The 16,647-nt window shown below is 37.3% G+C and overlaps 1 protein-coding gene across 6 annotated transcripts in view; it reads right to left on the bottom strand.

Annotated features, from left to right (window-relative positions):
• The window catches only part of DNM3 (dynamin 3), a 682,754-nt gene that overhangs the window by 569,259 nt on the left and 96,848 nt on the right, over window positions 1–16,647 (bottom strand). For all 6 annotated transcript variants that reach the window (XM_078156497.1, XM_020970517.2, XM_020970516.2 and 3 more), the window contains exon 2: window positions 5,734–5,807. In XM_078156497.1, the coding sequence (XP_078012623.1) occupies window positions 5,734–5,807 (74 nt within the window). The remainder of the gene's footprint in view (window positions 1–5,733; window positions 5,808–16,647) is intronic.

Raw genomic sequence — 16,647 nt, forward strand, 5'->3', positions numbered from 1 at the left:
TACTGTCTCAGGGAGGTAGAATGAGAGGGAGGAAGAGAATTCGGAATTGAAATTTAAAAAAACAAATGTTAAAAATGTTTACTTGTAATTGGGAAAAAGCATTATTCAAAAAATTTTTAAAGGAAATACTGTAGCACTTGATGAATATAGATTTAATGTCACTGTCATTTCATTGTCAATTGTGTTTTTAAGCATAATATAATTTCCGTTTGCCTCCCTTATATGATCCATTTTTAATATTGCTTTATCTGAAATCTTAACTACCCATTTCTTAGCTTTTCTTCCATCCCTTCATTTCCACTCTCCATGTACCTAAATCTTTTTTATTTATCTTTTGTTCAGCAGATTGTTGGAGTTTTGAAAATCATTCCTCTATCATCTTTGATTTTATTGTAGAATTACATTTATTCACTTTTGGGATTATAATTGGTTTTAGACTTTCTTTCATTACATGCCTTCACACATACACACATACACACACACACACACACACACACACACACACACATGTCTATCCTAGTCATAGATTTAGAGTTGAAGGGAGCTCAGAGGCCATTAAATTTAACCCTTTTCCTTTATACATGGGGAAACTGAGACACAGAAAGGAAAATCAGACTTGCCAAGGGTCACAAAGTATATGTCTAAGCTTGGCCCTTCTGACTTCAAATACAGCACTCCGTATACTATGTCATGCTAATGCTGACTATCTCTGTTAATTCCATACCTATTAGCCACTCCTCTGAGGTATGTCACTCTGAAGCAATAACAACTCTCTTTCCCTTAAGTGAACAACACCAGCTTAAAGAATCTGATCTTGTGAAGTTCCTCAAAGTGATCCCCAACAGAGCCCTTTGCAAAAACCTTATTTTCCCCTGTTCCTACTTTGGCATCCTCTTGCAATGTTGGTAGAGTATTCTCTTTCTGCTGCTGGTATATGCCTCCAACTTCTCCTTTTATGATGCACCTACAATGTTTCAGCCTCACCTTTATAACACCCCCAAGGGCAGGCAAGAAATTAAAAGTTTCTTACCCACCTCTCCTTCTGAGTTTTTTGCCAGTCTTTTCCTGGGACATACTTTTCACATCCTCTCTTCTTCCTGCTCAAGATCTTCTTTATTATTACACTATCTACAATCCTGACTTACTCATGTATGAATGATATTTTCCCCCTGAAATGTTCATTCACTTGTTACTACATTCTTCTTGATTTTCTCTTTTATATTTTTTGACTCTCAGAATCTCCAGCCCCTTAAAACTTTGTTCTCAATGTTTCTCAGAAGTGTAAGGTGTTTGTTTTTTAAGAAAATCAAGCAAAAATCCTTCCCCATCCTACATTCCTGGCTTTGTTTAGCCCTAATCACATAAAAACACACATTTCATTTCTTATTCTTTACTATTATCTGAAAGTTCTTAATTTTCTTCTGTTGAAACACTTTTCGTAATGAATGTGCTGCTCAACTCTGGATTCTGAGGAAGGAATTACTTGAATTGTTCCTTTTGGTTAAATATCCAATTATTCTTCCCTGATTCCTTTGTTTTGTATCATACAGTTTTGGGTAATATACATTTTTGTGAGGTAGCATCAATCTTTGTTGCTTTCTGGGACAAAATGTTACAATTTTTCCTTTGATTTTTTTAAAAAACAAAGAGTAATCTTATGTTGTTGTTATTGTTGCTCCTTTAAATGTGAGCTTCTTTTTTTTACCTTGTTGCCTACAAAATTTGTTGTTTCATATTGTCATTCTAAAGTCTGACTATGCTGTTTCTTGATGATTTCAACCTCAGGTTCCTTTCTCATACCAGTCTTCCCTTGCTTCTTGAATTTTTCATATTGTTTCTTACAGCACAGCAACGGCCGTTTATAATCATTTATCACAATTTGTTTAAGAATTTCCTAATCGTGGGGCAGCTAGGTGGTGCAGTGGATAGAGCACCAGCCCTGAATTCAGGAGGACATGAGTTCAAATCCGACCTCAGACACATAACACTTACTAGCTGTGTGACCCTGGGCAAGTCACTTAACCCCATTGCCTAGACAAAAAAAAAAAGAATTTTCTAATCGATGGGTATCTACTTCTACTTCAGTTCTGTGCTACCACAAAAGTGATGCTTTAAAGATTCTGAGATATAAGGGAAGTTTCTTTTTTTGTTATTTACTTCATTAGTTTCAATACTGAGGATTAAATTCTAAATTCAGTACCAGTGTATTGTCACATCATTAATACAAATTAAGTCAATATGTAGTTTCAGTAATCCAAAAAATTGATATTCAAAATGATGACCTAGAGGCACCATTAGATTCCAGAATACTTAAAGAAAGCTCAAAGATTAAATGCATTCTGAATAGTTTCATTTTTAACGTATTTTATTGGATTCTAATTCCCTGAAAACTGATCATCCAAGTTTATTGCATTGCAAACTCATAGAATTGTAGAACTACAAATTAGAAAGAACTTAGAAGTCCTACAATATCCCCCTAATGAGCAGTCACTGAGTGGATTCATTCCATTTTGAACAACTCTAATTGTCAGCTTTCCTTTATTCTAACCTATTCTATCCATCCCTATAGCATCTGCCCATTGCCCCTAGTTCTGCCCTCTGCTCCAGATGGGAAAGGCTAATTTCTCTCCCACATGAAATGGCTGGGGAGATGAAGATATGCCACAATAATAAGGCAAGTACATAGCACGAAAAAACAGTGGCTTCAGCAAGAACATGCTACGATGAACTTTTCTGTCAGGATCACTATGCCAGTAAATCAGAGGAATGACACCTAGCAAAAAATATACCCAAATTTCAGCAAAGACATTAATAAAGGCCCTCATGATATCTCTTAGACAATATCAAGAGATTTGGGCTAGATGACAATACACTGAATTCAGAAATAATTGAATGAATAATATATTACCAAATGCACAGATTAATTATTATTATATTATAAACCTAGAGAGAGGGGGCAGGTAGGTAGTGCAATGGATAGAGTGCTGGGTCTGGAGTCAGGAAGTCTCATCTTCCTGAGTTCAGATATGTCCTCAGAAACTTCTTAGCTGTGTGACCTTAGGTAAGTCACTTAACCCTGTATACCTCAGTTTCCTCATCTGTAAGATGAGCTGCAGGAAGAAATGGAAAACTACTCCAGTATCTTTGCCAAGAAAACCCCAAATGGAGAATTTAATTCTGATCTTTTTCTAGAGGCAATAAATATATTTAATCTAAGTCATGTCAAGTGTTTGGAGTAAATGTAATAATACATTATGTTCCTTTAAATAATAGATGTAAATGCTAGATGTTGGAGAGGAGCATATTTGGGAAATCTTGGTACAGTAGATGTTACTGAAAATGTGGCCCATTCTAGGGAAGTACCTGCATTTGCTGGCATGAGTCACAGTTCATGTGTACTAAGCATGAGGGTGGAAATGAAAACTGGAACTTCCTTGTAAATTTAATTTGGTAATAAAAATGGTGTTATGGAGAAAAAAAAAAAGAAAACCCCAAATGGAGTCACAAAGAGTTGGACATGAGTAAAAATGACTGAACAACAAAAACCTAAAGAGAAGACTTTAACACAATCCCCTAGGAATCTATGCTGTTCAACAACATTATCTAAGACTTGAATGAAGGCATAGATAATATGCTTATCAAATTTGCAGATGATGCAAAAGTGGAAAGACTATTTTGGACAACAAAATTGGGATCCAAGGAATAAAGAAAGGACCAAATCTATTTAAAATGGCACTTAAGTGCCAAGATAAAACAGAACCCCAGAGGGTCAGATTTGGAAAAGGACTTGAAGAAGAATTCTCTCCCCACCATAACGGACCAGGGATCCTGAAGACACACCTGAGGGCCCCCAAGACAGCCGCACTCCACCTGTGGATGCTCTTCCTCATCCCAAGTCCATATCTCTTATATGGCGACTTCACAAAACTGCCTCACAGAAACAGGCTCTTCTCCCTCTAATCCTCTTAGATTCCCTTCATCAGCTGAGTGGAGAAGTGAATAAAGCTCCAAACTTATAATCAGTAAGGCCTGAGTTCTAACCCTGCCTCAGACAATCCTCAGCTATGAGACCCTGCACAAGTCACTTACCTCTCTGCCTCAGTTTCCTCATCTGTAAAATGAGGGATAATAATAGCACCTACCTTACAGAGTTGTGGTGAGGATCAAATAAGTTACCATGTGTAAAGCACTCTTCAAGCACTATATAAATGCTAGCTATTATTATCATTATTATCTAAGTCTTTTACTCCCAAATTCACACATTTAAATATATCATTCACTATGCCAGGAGAGTCCTTCAATATTTCAAATTCCAATTCCTTAATTGAATAGATCACATCATACCTTAATTTACCATAGTCTCTGGCAAAATAGGTGTGAATATTAAATGATAAAATTATATAAATACTTCCTCCTGAGCCAGAGTCATGCTATTATAACATCTCTTAATTTGCTATAGAATTCCTATTTTAATCAATACCACAAAGACTATAAATTTATCCTTCAGAATGAGAAGGACCCACAACCATTTTATTGATCTATATTCAATTCAATTCAACAACAATTCAACCTACTATATACAAGAAACTGTGCCGACCAGAGAGGATGCAAGCCTGAAAAAGAATAGTTCCTGCCTTCCGACAGGTGACACAGATAAATAATAGAAGGTCATGGGATCAAAAATCCATAGCTGGAAGGTACTTCAAAGGCCAGGATACTCTACACAGGGAGAATGCCTTAACTAGGGTGACCAGTCAAGGGTTCCCAGAGGAGGGGACAATTAAGCGAATCATCAAGGAACCTCAGGATTCTAAGAGGAGGAAGTGAGGAGGCACATTCTGGACACGGGGAAAGTCTGTGAAGAGAGGGGGACAGGAGATGGAGCAGCAAGCCAAGGAGATAGCTCACCCATCAATTTGGCTGAAACACAGAATAATCAAAGAGAAGAAACAAGTGATGTCTGGAAACATAGGTTGGAGTCAGGTTTTGAATGCCTTTAAATGCCTGAAGCATTTGAATTTTTTCCTCTACATTCAGAAAGAAACCACTGACGACTTCTGGGAATGGACACGCCATGATCAGTCCTGTGCTTGAGGATGTTAATTTGGCAACTTTGGTGGGATGGATTAGAGACCCAAATGATCAATTAGGAGCCTGGATGATAAGGAACTTAGTACGGTACAGTGTCAGTGGAGAAAAGACAGCAGATGAAAAACATGTGCAAGTAAAATCAACACCTGGCAGCCCAATGTATTACCAACAGACAATTACTATGGCATAATAATGTCAGTCAGACACAAGCAATAAAACATACATGAATTGAGTACATACATGATCATATGAATAGAGTACATATTTCCAAAGGATAATTTTCAAATAATACCATTTCTAATTATCAAATTTATGTCATTACCAAAAGAAAATGTATCAGGATATCACTTAATTGCATTCTTACAATAGGAAATTCCAGGTGACTATTTTATCTTTTAAGTACCATATTCCTAAGTATATCCCTTACTTTAATACTTAGCTGCATCTACCTCAATATTGAAGGCCTTTCTCTGGATCTTCTAATTGAAATGAAAAAGAGACAGCTTTGGGGAAGAATCTGGAAAACTTTTCAAAACATCAGAAAGAAATTATTCACAGGGAACCTTTTCCCTATGAATCGGGAAACAACCTGCACAATGGTCTAAGGAGTGCGTTAAGAATGGAAAAAGTATTTCTCATTACCTGTTTTCGAAGTGACAAGCTGCAGAACAAGGGGTCGTCTTGTTACAATGCCTGACCCTCGAGGAAGAAAGTCCCTAAAGAAAAAGAATACATGTTAGGGCATTAGAGTAATTGTGATCACCTAAAACTTCCATAGAAACATCTCTAGCAATAGAATTCTTAGCCTTTTTTCCCTCTTATACCACATATAACTGAAAGGCAGACAAGCAGGCAGGGCAGTGCAGTGCAGAGAAAACTAGTGTAAGAGTCAGGAAAACCTGTGTTCTAGTCGTGGCTGGGCAGAGCCCTTCACCTCTTGAGACCTCAGGAAAGTAATTACCAATTGCAGAAAATGTATCCACTTGCGTTGACAGAGGAAGCTGTTCCCAGCAAGAACTCCCTACACTAAGGTAGTCACAATCCAGTCAAAAAGAGAAACCACAGATCCCACCTAAGAAAAACTTGTAGGTACCCTCTTTCCAAAGTAATCAGAACTCAGCACTATTGTACTTCTGTAGTCACGACAACTAAATCCAAATAGCAGATGCTTCTGTTTAACTAAAATCATCAGAAATGGGATATTCTAGTTCATTGTCCAATAGTCATAGTCCATAGTACATAATAAAATGCATTACTGGTCACAGACTTAGAAAACAAAATACACAGCACAGATGTCAGCATTTCACAATGCCTCAGCTCATGACTTTGAACATAGGTTGACATTGTAAAGCAACATAGATATAGGCATTGTAGGAAGCTGGGCTGAATCTGTGTCGTCATGTTCTGAAAGTTGCTTTTTACGAAATAAAAAATAACCCCACGACACTGGCTTGCTTGTTTGTAATTTCATTTTTTTTAAACAACAAAACCAGAGTCCAAGGGGATGGAGGAATCTAACTTGAGTTTTTCAGTTGCCTGCATTCTAGATACATGGAAATTTACTATCATAGTTAATATTTGTTGAATAGCATTATGTAATCCACATGATAGCTAGACTGTAAAAATATACAATTATGTCTGCAGTGCAGCATAAATCACTTCTGATTCTGCAAGGAAAAACTGAAATTCAAGGTGTACCTATGGCACAATATTCAATACACTGAGCAGATTATGTACTTGAGTTTTTAGTAGGGATATTTAAAATCTGGGGACATCATTCAAAGGAGATTTTACCTGAAGTAACAATCTGCTAATGTGCTCAGTGACCCGATGGGTAATATGGTGACAGGGATCAGAATCTCCACAAGACACTCAGCAGGACCTGCTTACAGCAGGATACAATCATGGGACAGAAGAAAAAGTCCAGGATCTGGGGCCAGGGTATCTGGGTTTAGTTCTATCTGTGTGACCTTACTCAGTGTCTTCAGTGAAATTAGGTGATTCATTTCATCAAGTATTTATTAAGTAAACATGAACTACCTGCCAAGAAGTATGCTAGGTAGATACAAAGACAAAAATGAGACAGCCCCTGCTCTCAAGGATCTTTCATTCTACCTGATAGGAAAAAATGCACACAGTTAAGATGCAACACTAAAAATCGGGGACTCAGTAAAGGTAGCCCTTTGATGAGTCTGGGAAGGAACAAACATTCCAGGAAGCAGGAGACCATTGCAGACATGGAGAATAAGATATGAAAAGGTACAGACTAGGGGGAAGGGGGTGGTGATGCTCTGAGCCAAGAACAGAAAATAAAACAATTTGGCTGGAATGTAGCATTGTGAAGGTTAGTGAGGTTTAAGCATCTTGGAAAAAAACAGCTGGAACAAGAGTATAAAGCCCTTTAAAAGTCAGACAGAGACGTTTTGACTGTACCCTGGATGCTAAGGGAAACCACTGAAGCTTAGGTTTTTCGGTTTGTTTTATTTGGGGGTTTGGGGACACTTTAGGAATATCAATTTGCCATCTGTGTAGAGGATGGATTGGATCAGGGAAAGATTTGAGGCAGGCAGCACAATTAGGAGAATACTGAAATAGAAGAGAGGTGATCAGGGCCTGCCTCAACTGAAGTGGTTGAGAAGTGAGTGAAGAGAAAGAAAAGGACAAATGGGGAGATTTTGTGGCAGTAAAATTCATAAAAATTGGCATTTGGTGTGATATGGGGCAGGGGGAATAAGAGGAGACAAGGATTATGCAAAGACTGAAAACCTGGGTGACTAGAAGGATAGTAGTGCTTTCAAAAGAAATAGGAATGTTAGGAGAGGGGTGCACTTCGGGGGAGGGGAGATGATGAGTTCTGTTTTGCATGTGTTAGGTTTGAAATTTGCAAGGGACATCCAGGTGGAGATATCTAACAGGCAGTTGGAGATGTGGGACTGGATATCAGAAAAGAAATGAGGGCTGTACATGTAGATTTGGGAGTCATCTGCACATAAACGATAGTTAAACCCACAGAAATTGATGTGAGCAGCAAGAGAGATAATGTATGTAGAGAAGAATACTAAACACAGACCCATAAGGTACATATACTCTCACCTAGGGAGAAGGACATGGATGATGGTCCTTCCCAGAAGACAAAGAAGAACAAGGTCACACGGGCAGGAGTACGCCAAGAAGAGGGCTGGGTTATGAAAATCTAGAGAGAGAGGAGTTTCCAGATTGTGGAGGATGGCAGTCACTGTCAAATGCTGCAAAGAATAACTCATAAAAGGCCGATATGTTTAGGAACAAAGTAATCATTGGTAAGCTTAGAGATTAATTTCAGTAAAAGTGATGGAGATGAAAGTCAGATGGCCAGGCTAAGAGCTGGGTGAAAAATAAAGAAATAGAAGTTATAGATAGAACCAGCTTTTTCTAGTAGCTCTTTTACCCTTGTCAAATTCTATTTATCCTCCATTAGATGGTAAACTCCTTGAAGGCAGAAATTGCTTTCTTTTTCAGCTTTGTACCCCTTTGCATATTGTAAACAACAAATGTTTGTTGAATGTATTGTATTCTCACTGCTATCAACCCAGTTTAGGCCCTCCTTACTGCCATGACTATTGCAAGTTGCCTCCTGACTGATCTGAATCAATCCTTCCCACTACTAAAACTAAATAAAGAAGTAATCTTAATATACTGATCAAATCATGTTACTCTCCTATTCAAAAGATTGTAGTGGCTCCACTTTTTCAACAAAGTAAAATGTAAATGAGCTGTCTATTTGTTATCCACATGTTTACTCAGTGATAATAAAGATAATAATTGCTGACATTTACATAGCACCTTAAAGTTTGCAAGTACTTTACATATATTATTTCATTTGTTCCTAACAACTCTGAGATATAGGTGCTATTCCTTTTTACAGTTGGGAAAACTGAGAAAAAGAGATGAAGTGGCTTCCCACACAGCTAATGTCTGAGACAGGATTTGAGCTCAAGTTGCAGCATTCTAGCTATCACCTCACTGCCTCTAGTGATACCCCTTAAAGCACTTTATGTGCTTAAATATGGATATATTGACATTTGTTCCAGATCAGTTGCATTCACCATGGGCCTCTTCTCTGCATTATACTTTCCCTAATGACTATAGCTAGTGCTCCAAGATTCACAATCATGAGATGTTGCCAGGAGAACATTTGCATTGAAAAGATGGGTCTTTGCACCTGGGCACAGTCTGGGACCATTACAGCAAGATACAATTTTGGAAGCAGACTCCACTCCTTTCTGCTCCTCCTTTTCAGTTCTGAGTCCAACTCATTACACACATGCAATTCCATCCTAGAGCTATGTATTGATTTACTATCATAGTCTACTACTTAACTGTGGAGCTTGATACGATCAGAACAGAAATCAAGTTAAAACAAGACCATCTAGAAAACTAATACAGTAGTGCTCAAATGGGGGATGCAGTACAATCCACTGGAGGGAACAAAGAAAACACTAAAGCTGAGGAGAGGAGCAGAACAATTTAGAGCACTTGCACCAATACCTGTCTTTGTTATTCTCCTTCCTGCTCCCTGCGCCCAATACAAGCTGCCCTGGACACTCAGTCACATGCATTCTTCTCCAGGCAGACTGGTAGACGGGCTGTAGTCTCATTTTTTAATTTAATTTATTTTATTCTGAACTTAAGAAATAAAACAAGCATTTTTATAACATGGTAGAATAGAAAAAAAGATGATTATACATGAAACTGCAAGTCTATTATGTACAACTTGCTATTTTCAAAAATATATATAATAAAGTTATATATGTAGATATGTATATATATACGTAAAACCATTTTATACATACTTCTAGCTATCAGTTGTTTCTCTGGATGCAGAGAATGTCTTCCTTCATATGTAGTTAATTTGGGTATTTATAATAGTCAAAATGACATAATTACTCAAAGTTGTTCTGAAAACAACATTGTCGTTATTTATACAATGTTCTCTTGGTTCTGCTCATTTCTCTCTTCATTATTTCATGCAAGTCTATTGTGACACTAATTCACTTCTGGTGGAACTGTGAACTGATCCAACCATTTTGGAGAGCAATCTGGAATTATGCCCAAAGAGTTATTAAACTGCCTATACCCTTTGGTCTAGCAATACCACTACTAGACCTGTTTGCAAAGACGATTAAGGAAAAAGAAAGAGAACCTGTGTTCTAAAATAGCAGCTCTCTTTGTGGTGGCAAAGAATTGGAAATTGTGGGGATGCCTATCAATTTGGGAATGGCTGAACAGGTTGTGGTATATGATTGTGATGGAATACTATTGTGCTATAAGAAATTATGAGCTCAATGACCTAAGGCTATAATTTTCCACCCAAACACTTCCCCCAACCATCTTCACTTTATTCCCCACTAGAATATTAGCTGCACACACCTTTTAAATTCTGTAGCCCAATTCTGCACAGCTTTTGCCTACCCATAGTAGGCTCAGACTCTAACAAATACGGGTAGACCCTGCTTTAGGGGCAGTGGGGACCATTCCAGAGCCTTAACCTCAATAAATGATTCATGGTATGTGTGCTCCAAAATCTGGGACAAAACAGATATACCACAAGGAATCTAAAAGCAGGGTGGGCCTCCATAGGACCTGGCAATCAGGCTGGCCCAGGATAAAGGTTAACCTTCCAGAGGCTGAGTTCCTGCTACCTACAGGGGCTCATCTTTATCTACCCTCAAGAGAAAAAAGAATCTCATGCAGAGCCTGAGAAGGCAGAGCAGTGACAAGAGCCACACAACCAAGCAGACTCATTAGACAGTGTATCAGCAAATTAGGAGAGCCATTTGCAAGGAAATCAGAGCCCACCCAAGCATCCTGCCACCTGCCCTGTTGAAGCTGATTTTTCCACATGACAAAGCTAACCTCTGGACACGGCATCCTTCCACTCCCTGACATCAGGGAAGACAGACATTTGCCAGAAAAAAAATCAATAAAATAATCCGAATTGTTGATAGATGAGTATCACGATGTAGTGAGTGCAGTCAAAAATGCACTTTTTCAGGTTGGATTTATTTGCGCCTGATGGTGAGGTACCTCTTCAACTCTGACAGCCATCATATTCAAGCATTACAATCAAAGGAAGGAGAATGGAATCTTTGAATCATGGACAGTGATCATAGAGGTAAACCAAGATCTTAAGAAATAATTAAGCATATTCAATCACATTGTACTCATTAAAAATAACAAAAAACAAAATTGGTGAGAGCCAAAAGATTTTGACACCATTAATAAATAACTTTTAAATGTATATATTTCTTATTTCATTTTACTTCATCCTTTTTAATTTCTATTTTTGGGTCTACAAAGTAGCATACCCATATGTTATCATTATAAATACATGTAGACATGTTGAGACACATACATAAAAATTGTTTACTGATCAGGCTACATGATCAAAAAGAATTGATAGACCACTAAACTAAAAGATTATGTGCCCACAGAGTTGGACCTGAAAGGGACTTTTGAGATCATTCCTCATTTTACAGATGGGGAAACCAAGACCCACCTTAAGTTAAGTGCCTTCACCCAAGATCACACAGCTAGAAAATACCAGATGGAGGTCTTCTGTCTTGAAATCCAGAGGTCCTTCTAACATAACACACTGCTTTCGACAGCCAAAAGAGGCAATGGGATCTCATGCTACACTGAGAGCGATAGTGCTTATGAGAAGGTGACAGGTCCATCATATTCTGTCCTAGTCGGACAAGAGGCAGAGTATAATGTTCATTTCTGGGTGCTGTATTTTGGGAAGGACAGTGATGAGCTGGAGGGCTTACAAAGGTATGTTACCAGAATAACGAAGAGGCCTGAGATCACACCATAAGATAATCTGTTGAAGGAAATGGGTATAAATATAAGACAAGACTTAGCAAGAACAAGATATCTCTAATGTGAAAAGGGGATCAGACATGACCTCAAAGGGTGTGTGGTCAGCCAACAGGACGATGGATCACATCTTCCCTCCACAATAGCTAATATGAGGCTTGTCTCCAACACAACCAAACATATCCTTAATCCATCAATTCCCAACTCTGCCTCCTTCCATTGCACAAGCTCTTCATCTCCCTTTTACCCCTCTTAGCTTTCCACTGGAGGCATTGACCCCTCAGAGAAATTATATCCTAAGGCTGTCGAGATACCCAGAGAATGAACTGAGAACGTGCAATTAGAAACATCTGAGGTTTGTGGATAGAATTTCGGGCCTGGAGTCACGAAGCCTTCCTGAGTTCAAATTTGGCCTCAGACATTTACTAGCTATATGACCCTGGGTAAGTCACAACTCTGTTTGCCTCAGTTCTTCATCTGTAAAATGAGTTGGAGAAGGAAATGGCAAACCATTCTAGTATCTTTGCCAAGGAAACTCCAAATGAGGTCTCAAAGAGTTGGACATGACTGAAAAACAACTAAACAACAATAATGAATATCTATACACAGAGAAATATGATTCCTCTAAAAAACTTTTATGGTTACTGAATGTTATTGCCTATTACTTGGTTGTTACATGTCTTTGAATCAAAAATATTTTAAAAGGAAATGCATCTACTTGATTAGCTACACTAAGGAAATTAACTGAAAAAATAATTATTAACAACTATTATTTCAAAGTAAGCCTTATCCCCCATAGACATACATAGGAGTTCTTTTAAAGCATATTTAAGAAAGCATATTCAATCTCATTGCTCTCACTAACATCAAAAGGATATTTTGTACCATTAATAACATTTTAAATTAAAACATTCCATCTTAATGTCATCTTTTTAATGTCTATTTTTACATCAATATATGTACTAAATTTCAGTGTATAAATTTTAATGCACATAATATACTAATATAGTAGTGTGCATAATTAATAAGTATGCATATATTAGAGGTATGTGCTCAAAAATTTTTACTGATAAGAGGTGAGCAATCAAAAAAATTTGAAGATGATCATTCTAGATTCTTAAGGGGCCTTAACTGACTTGAAAACGTTTTCTTATATCTAAAGTCTCTCCCTATCAAACAATTTTGATAAATTAATCTTCCTAGAATATAATCCTTTGCTCCAAAACCATCAATGGCTTCCCACTGCCTAACCGAATTAACTATAAATGCTTTTACTTTCAAGATCTTTTATGATCAAGTCCAAATCTGTGCTCTTTGTAGTCTTATTTCCCCCTGCAATTACACACTAGTGTGCTCATTGCTCCTAGAACACAATTATACTATTCTACCTTAATGCCTTCACTATTGCATCTATATAAAGTAGCCTCCCTTCCTCTCTCTTCTTATAAAAATCCCATTCATCCTTCAAGGTCCAGAAAGGATGGATCTTGGAGTGAATCCAAGAAAAACAGCAAAGGAAAAAATGGCAGAATTAGAGTTGAAGTATATGTAGAAAGTGAAGAAAAAAGAATAGAAAATGACTCCAAAATTATAAACCTAGAGAAGGAAAATGATGAGCCCAGTTTTTAGATCTTCATTTGCCAATGAAATACCCAAAGATAAAGAATTATATAGGTCTTAATATTTTTAAAAAATTGTTCATTATGCAAATCATTAAAGTATTCTCTTTTTAAAGAAGTTTTTAGGTACTTGCAACATTTATAAAGCCTAGACCCATTTTTGCTTGCTGCCTATAGCTGAATGCATAAGAGCACTACGTTTTCAACAGGATCAAAACAAATCAGATGTCAATAATTTTAACCCATGGAGAATTGTCAATGCAAAATAATCATAGCTTCTCCTTGTTTATTTCTGTACTTTCATGGAGCCAGGAAGGCTTTGTATTAAAAGGTGATAGAGTCAAAATTTCTCAAATTCCTCTCTATCTGGCACTTTAACCTAATCTTCACACACACACACACACACACACACACACACACACACACACACACACACACACACACACCATGGAGCTATAGCAATAGCATCTTAACATTTAGAGATATACCCAAACCCTTATACCCAATGTTCTTTACATGTAAATGGAACCCAGGGGGGTACTTGTGAATTGAAGACATGGTCATAATAGTTTCTCTATTGGATATTCCCTTTTAATGTGTTAGCTGCTATGTCAACATTCTTAGAAGATGTACTTGACTCATATGCATTCAGCACCAGAGCATTCAAATGGAATCCTTATTTTAAAATGTAATGATATCTTTCCATGCATTTATGAAAATATTCTCTCTTAACGAGTAGAATATTATCTTGTAAGGTAGAGGTGAAAACTGCTGACCTCTTATTTGGTCTGATCCTAAGCTGAAATTGCCAAATGTGTCCGTACAGTAGCCAAGGTTGCATAAGCAATGAGCTCTTATTACTTGCTTCATTGAACAGTCTCACTATATGATGGCCTAGGTTAAGCACATTTAGGTTTCTCCTGCTCTTCTTTTAAAATAAAAACTCTTTAACTCCAAATCTTCATATCAGTCCAATGTTTTATTCATTTCAAGGAAAGCAATGACATTAAATGACAGATGCTCACTGAAAGAGCTAAGTAAACGTTATTCAACAAATTAATATTATATTGACATTCACATCTGTGTATAAAGTATTAGTATTTAGCGACCAATTCTTTCTGATTGGAAAGGATCAGGTCCAGAATAGCAGCAGTTAACTTCCCACTAGACCTTCTACCTTCTGAAAAAGGGGAGGTAACAAGGTACAATAGAAAGAAAATCAAATCTGGAGGCAGAAGCCTAAATTCCATCCCCAATCTACCACTGTGTGATTTTGATAAAGTCAAGCAACTTCCTCATCTGAGGAACCGAGAAACTATATGACCTCTAATGTACCTTCCAGATCTAACTCTATGATCCTTATATCATTGCGGCAATTTAGTAACTTTTAGCTGCTGTGCTTTTGGCAGAAAAGGAGTTGCCACAAATGTCCAAACATTTCCTATGCCTTGCCATTACCATTAATGCCTCTATGCCAGGCCAGTGATCTGCTTCCTAAACTCATGTATTTCTTCCTTTGGTTCAGGTTGTTTCCAGTAGACACCAATGATAAATATCACTTTCAATTCTCATTCTTCGATCTCTACCCCAAAACTCTCCCACCACTCTTCCCTCTCAGAATTGTCTGACTGGAAATTCTAAGACAATAGTTATCATTTGTAAATGACAAGCTACAAAACAGTAGAACAAATGGAAAACAGTCTGCTTCCATGATCAGTAGAGGAAGAACCGAAGAACAAGAGAACCACCAGGACCCACTGAAGTGGATTAAGATAGGATGAGCAAGCCACCACCAGCCCAGAAACAGAGAGAACGCCAGTGCTATGCTTAAGCTACAAAAATGTGAGTCAAAAACAAGCAATAAAAATGATCAAATAAAGCTTAATAAAATGAAATAAAATATTGACTCACAAAAGGGTCAGTCCATGGAAGAAGGAATGCATCTGGTAATTATTGAGCACATAAAAAGTCCAGTTTTTCAGGGTAGGGGAACTGTTCAAGGTTACCAACCTACTTTATGCATCTTTAGCACCTGAAACTAGGGTTTCCAATGTAGTATGTAAATCTATGTTAATGAATACATGAAATAGGGGTTTACTTTAGAACTAGGTGCTCAGGCTCTTAAAGAAGAAAAGTATGATCAAAATGAACCAAAACACTAATGTTATTATTACCTTTTCTAAAAGTCCTGCTGCCCACGGCTATGAATTTCTAAACAGCCTGGACTGTTTTCTAGGTGTCTGTACCTCTACAATGCTAGTCATGGATGATAATAGAGACAGTCAAACTTTGAGTAATACCTCTACTCTCTGGGTTTGTGTCAACTTAGCAATAAAATACCTCTAAATACTACTTCTTTTTTTCTTCCCATAGTTATAGTTAACTATGCTAGCACAAATGCTATAGAAATGCTCCCACCCAACATTTTAAACTAATTATGACACTTTTAGTATGAAAATTACAAAAGATTCCTTTCTCCCATCCACCCCCAAAAGCACAAAGGTCATTGATTCCATATAATGAGTATAATAAAACTGTTGAAGTGGGACTGTGTACACATTACCTCAGTCCCAGAAATTTTCCAATACTGCTTCTATAATCGGTGAAGGAAGAATTATGCCAAAATCAACAAATTTAATTGGACATTTTTCACTGAACTAATTTATTATTCTTTTACAAATTTTACAAATACTAAAAATGACAATTTGTAAAGATTTGTAAGAGGTGATTTTTTTTAAATGAAGCTATCTAGAGAATGAATGATTTCCTACTATCATCATATAATAACTTCCTTAAGGTCCTATTTTAGCTGTTCATCCTGGCATTAAGGTGGCTCTGGCTTCTTAAAGGTTATACTAGAAAGCACAAGTTCTGGGATGACCCTGCTAAGATGGAAAGCTTTCTAAGGATGGGTTTACGAATTGTCTGTTGTCTAAGGACCAACCTATCTAAGGACACAGTCTCACAGCCAGAAGGTTAACCACAAGATGATGACATTTTTTGGTCACATCATGGAGATTGCTTCAGCTTTGATATTCAACACCTCCTCAGTATCCTCAGTTGCTTCTCTCGTATGACT

This window comes from Phascolarctos cinereus, unplaced genomic scaffold (assembly GCF_003287225.1).
Source record: "Phascolarctos cinereus isolate Bilbo 61053 unplaced genomic scaffold, phaCin_HiC Scaffold_5;HRSCAF=322, whole genome shotgun sequence".
Lineage (NCBI taxonomy): Eukaryota > Metazoa > Chordata > Mammalia > Diprotodontia > Phascolarctidae > Phascolarctos > Phascolarctos cinereus.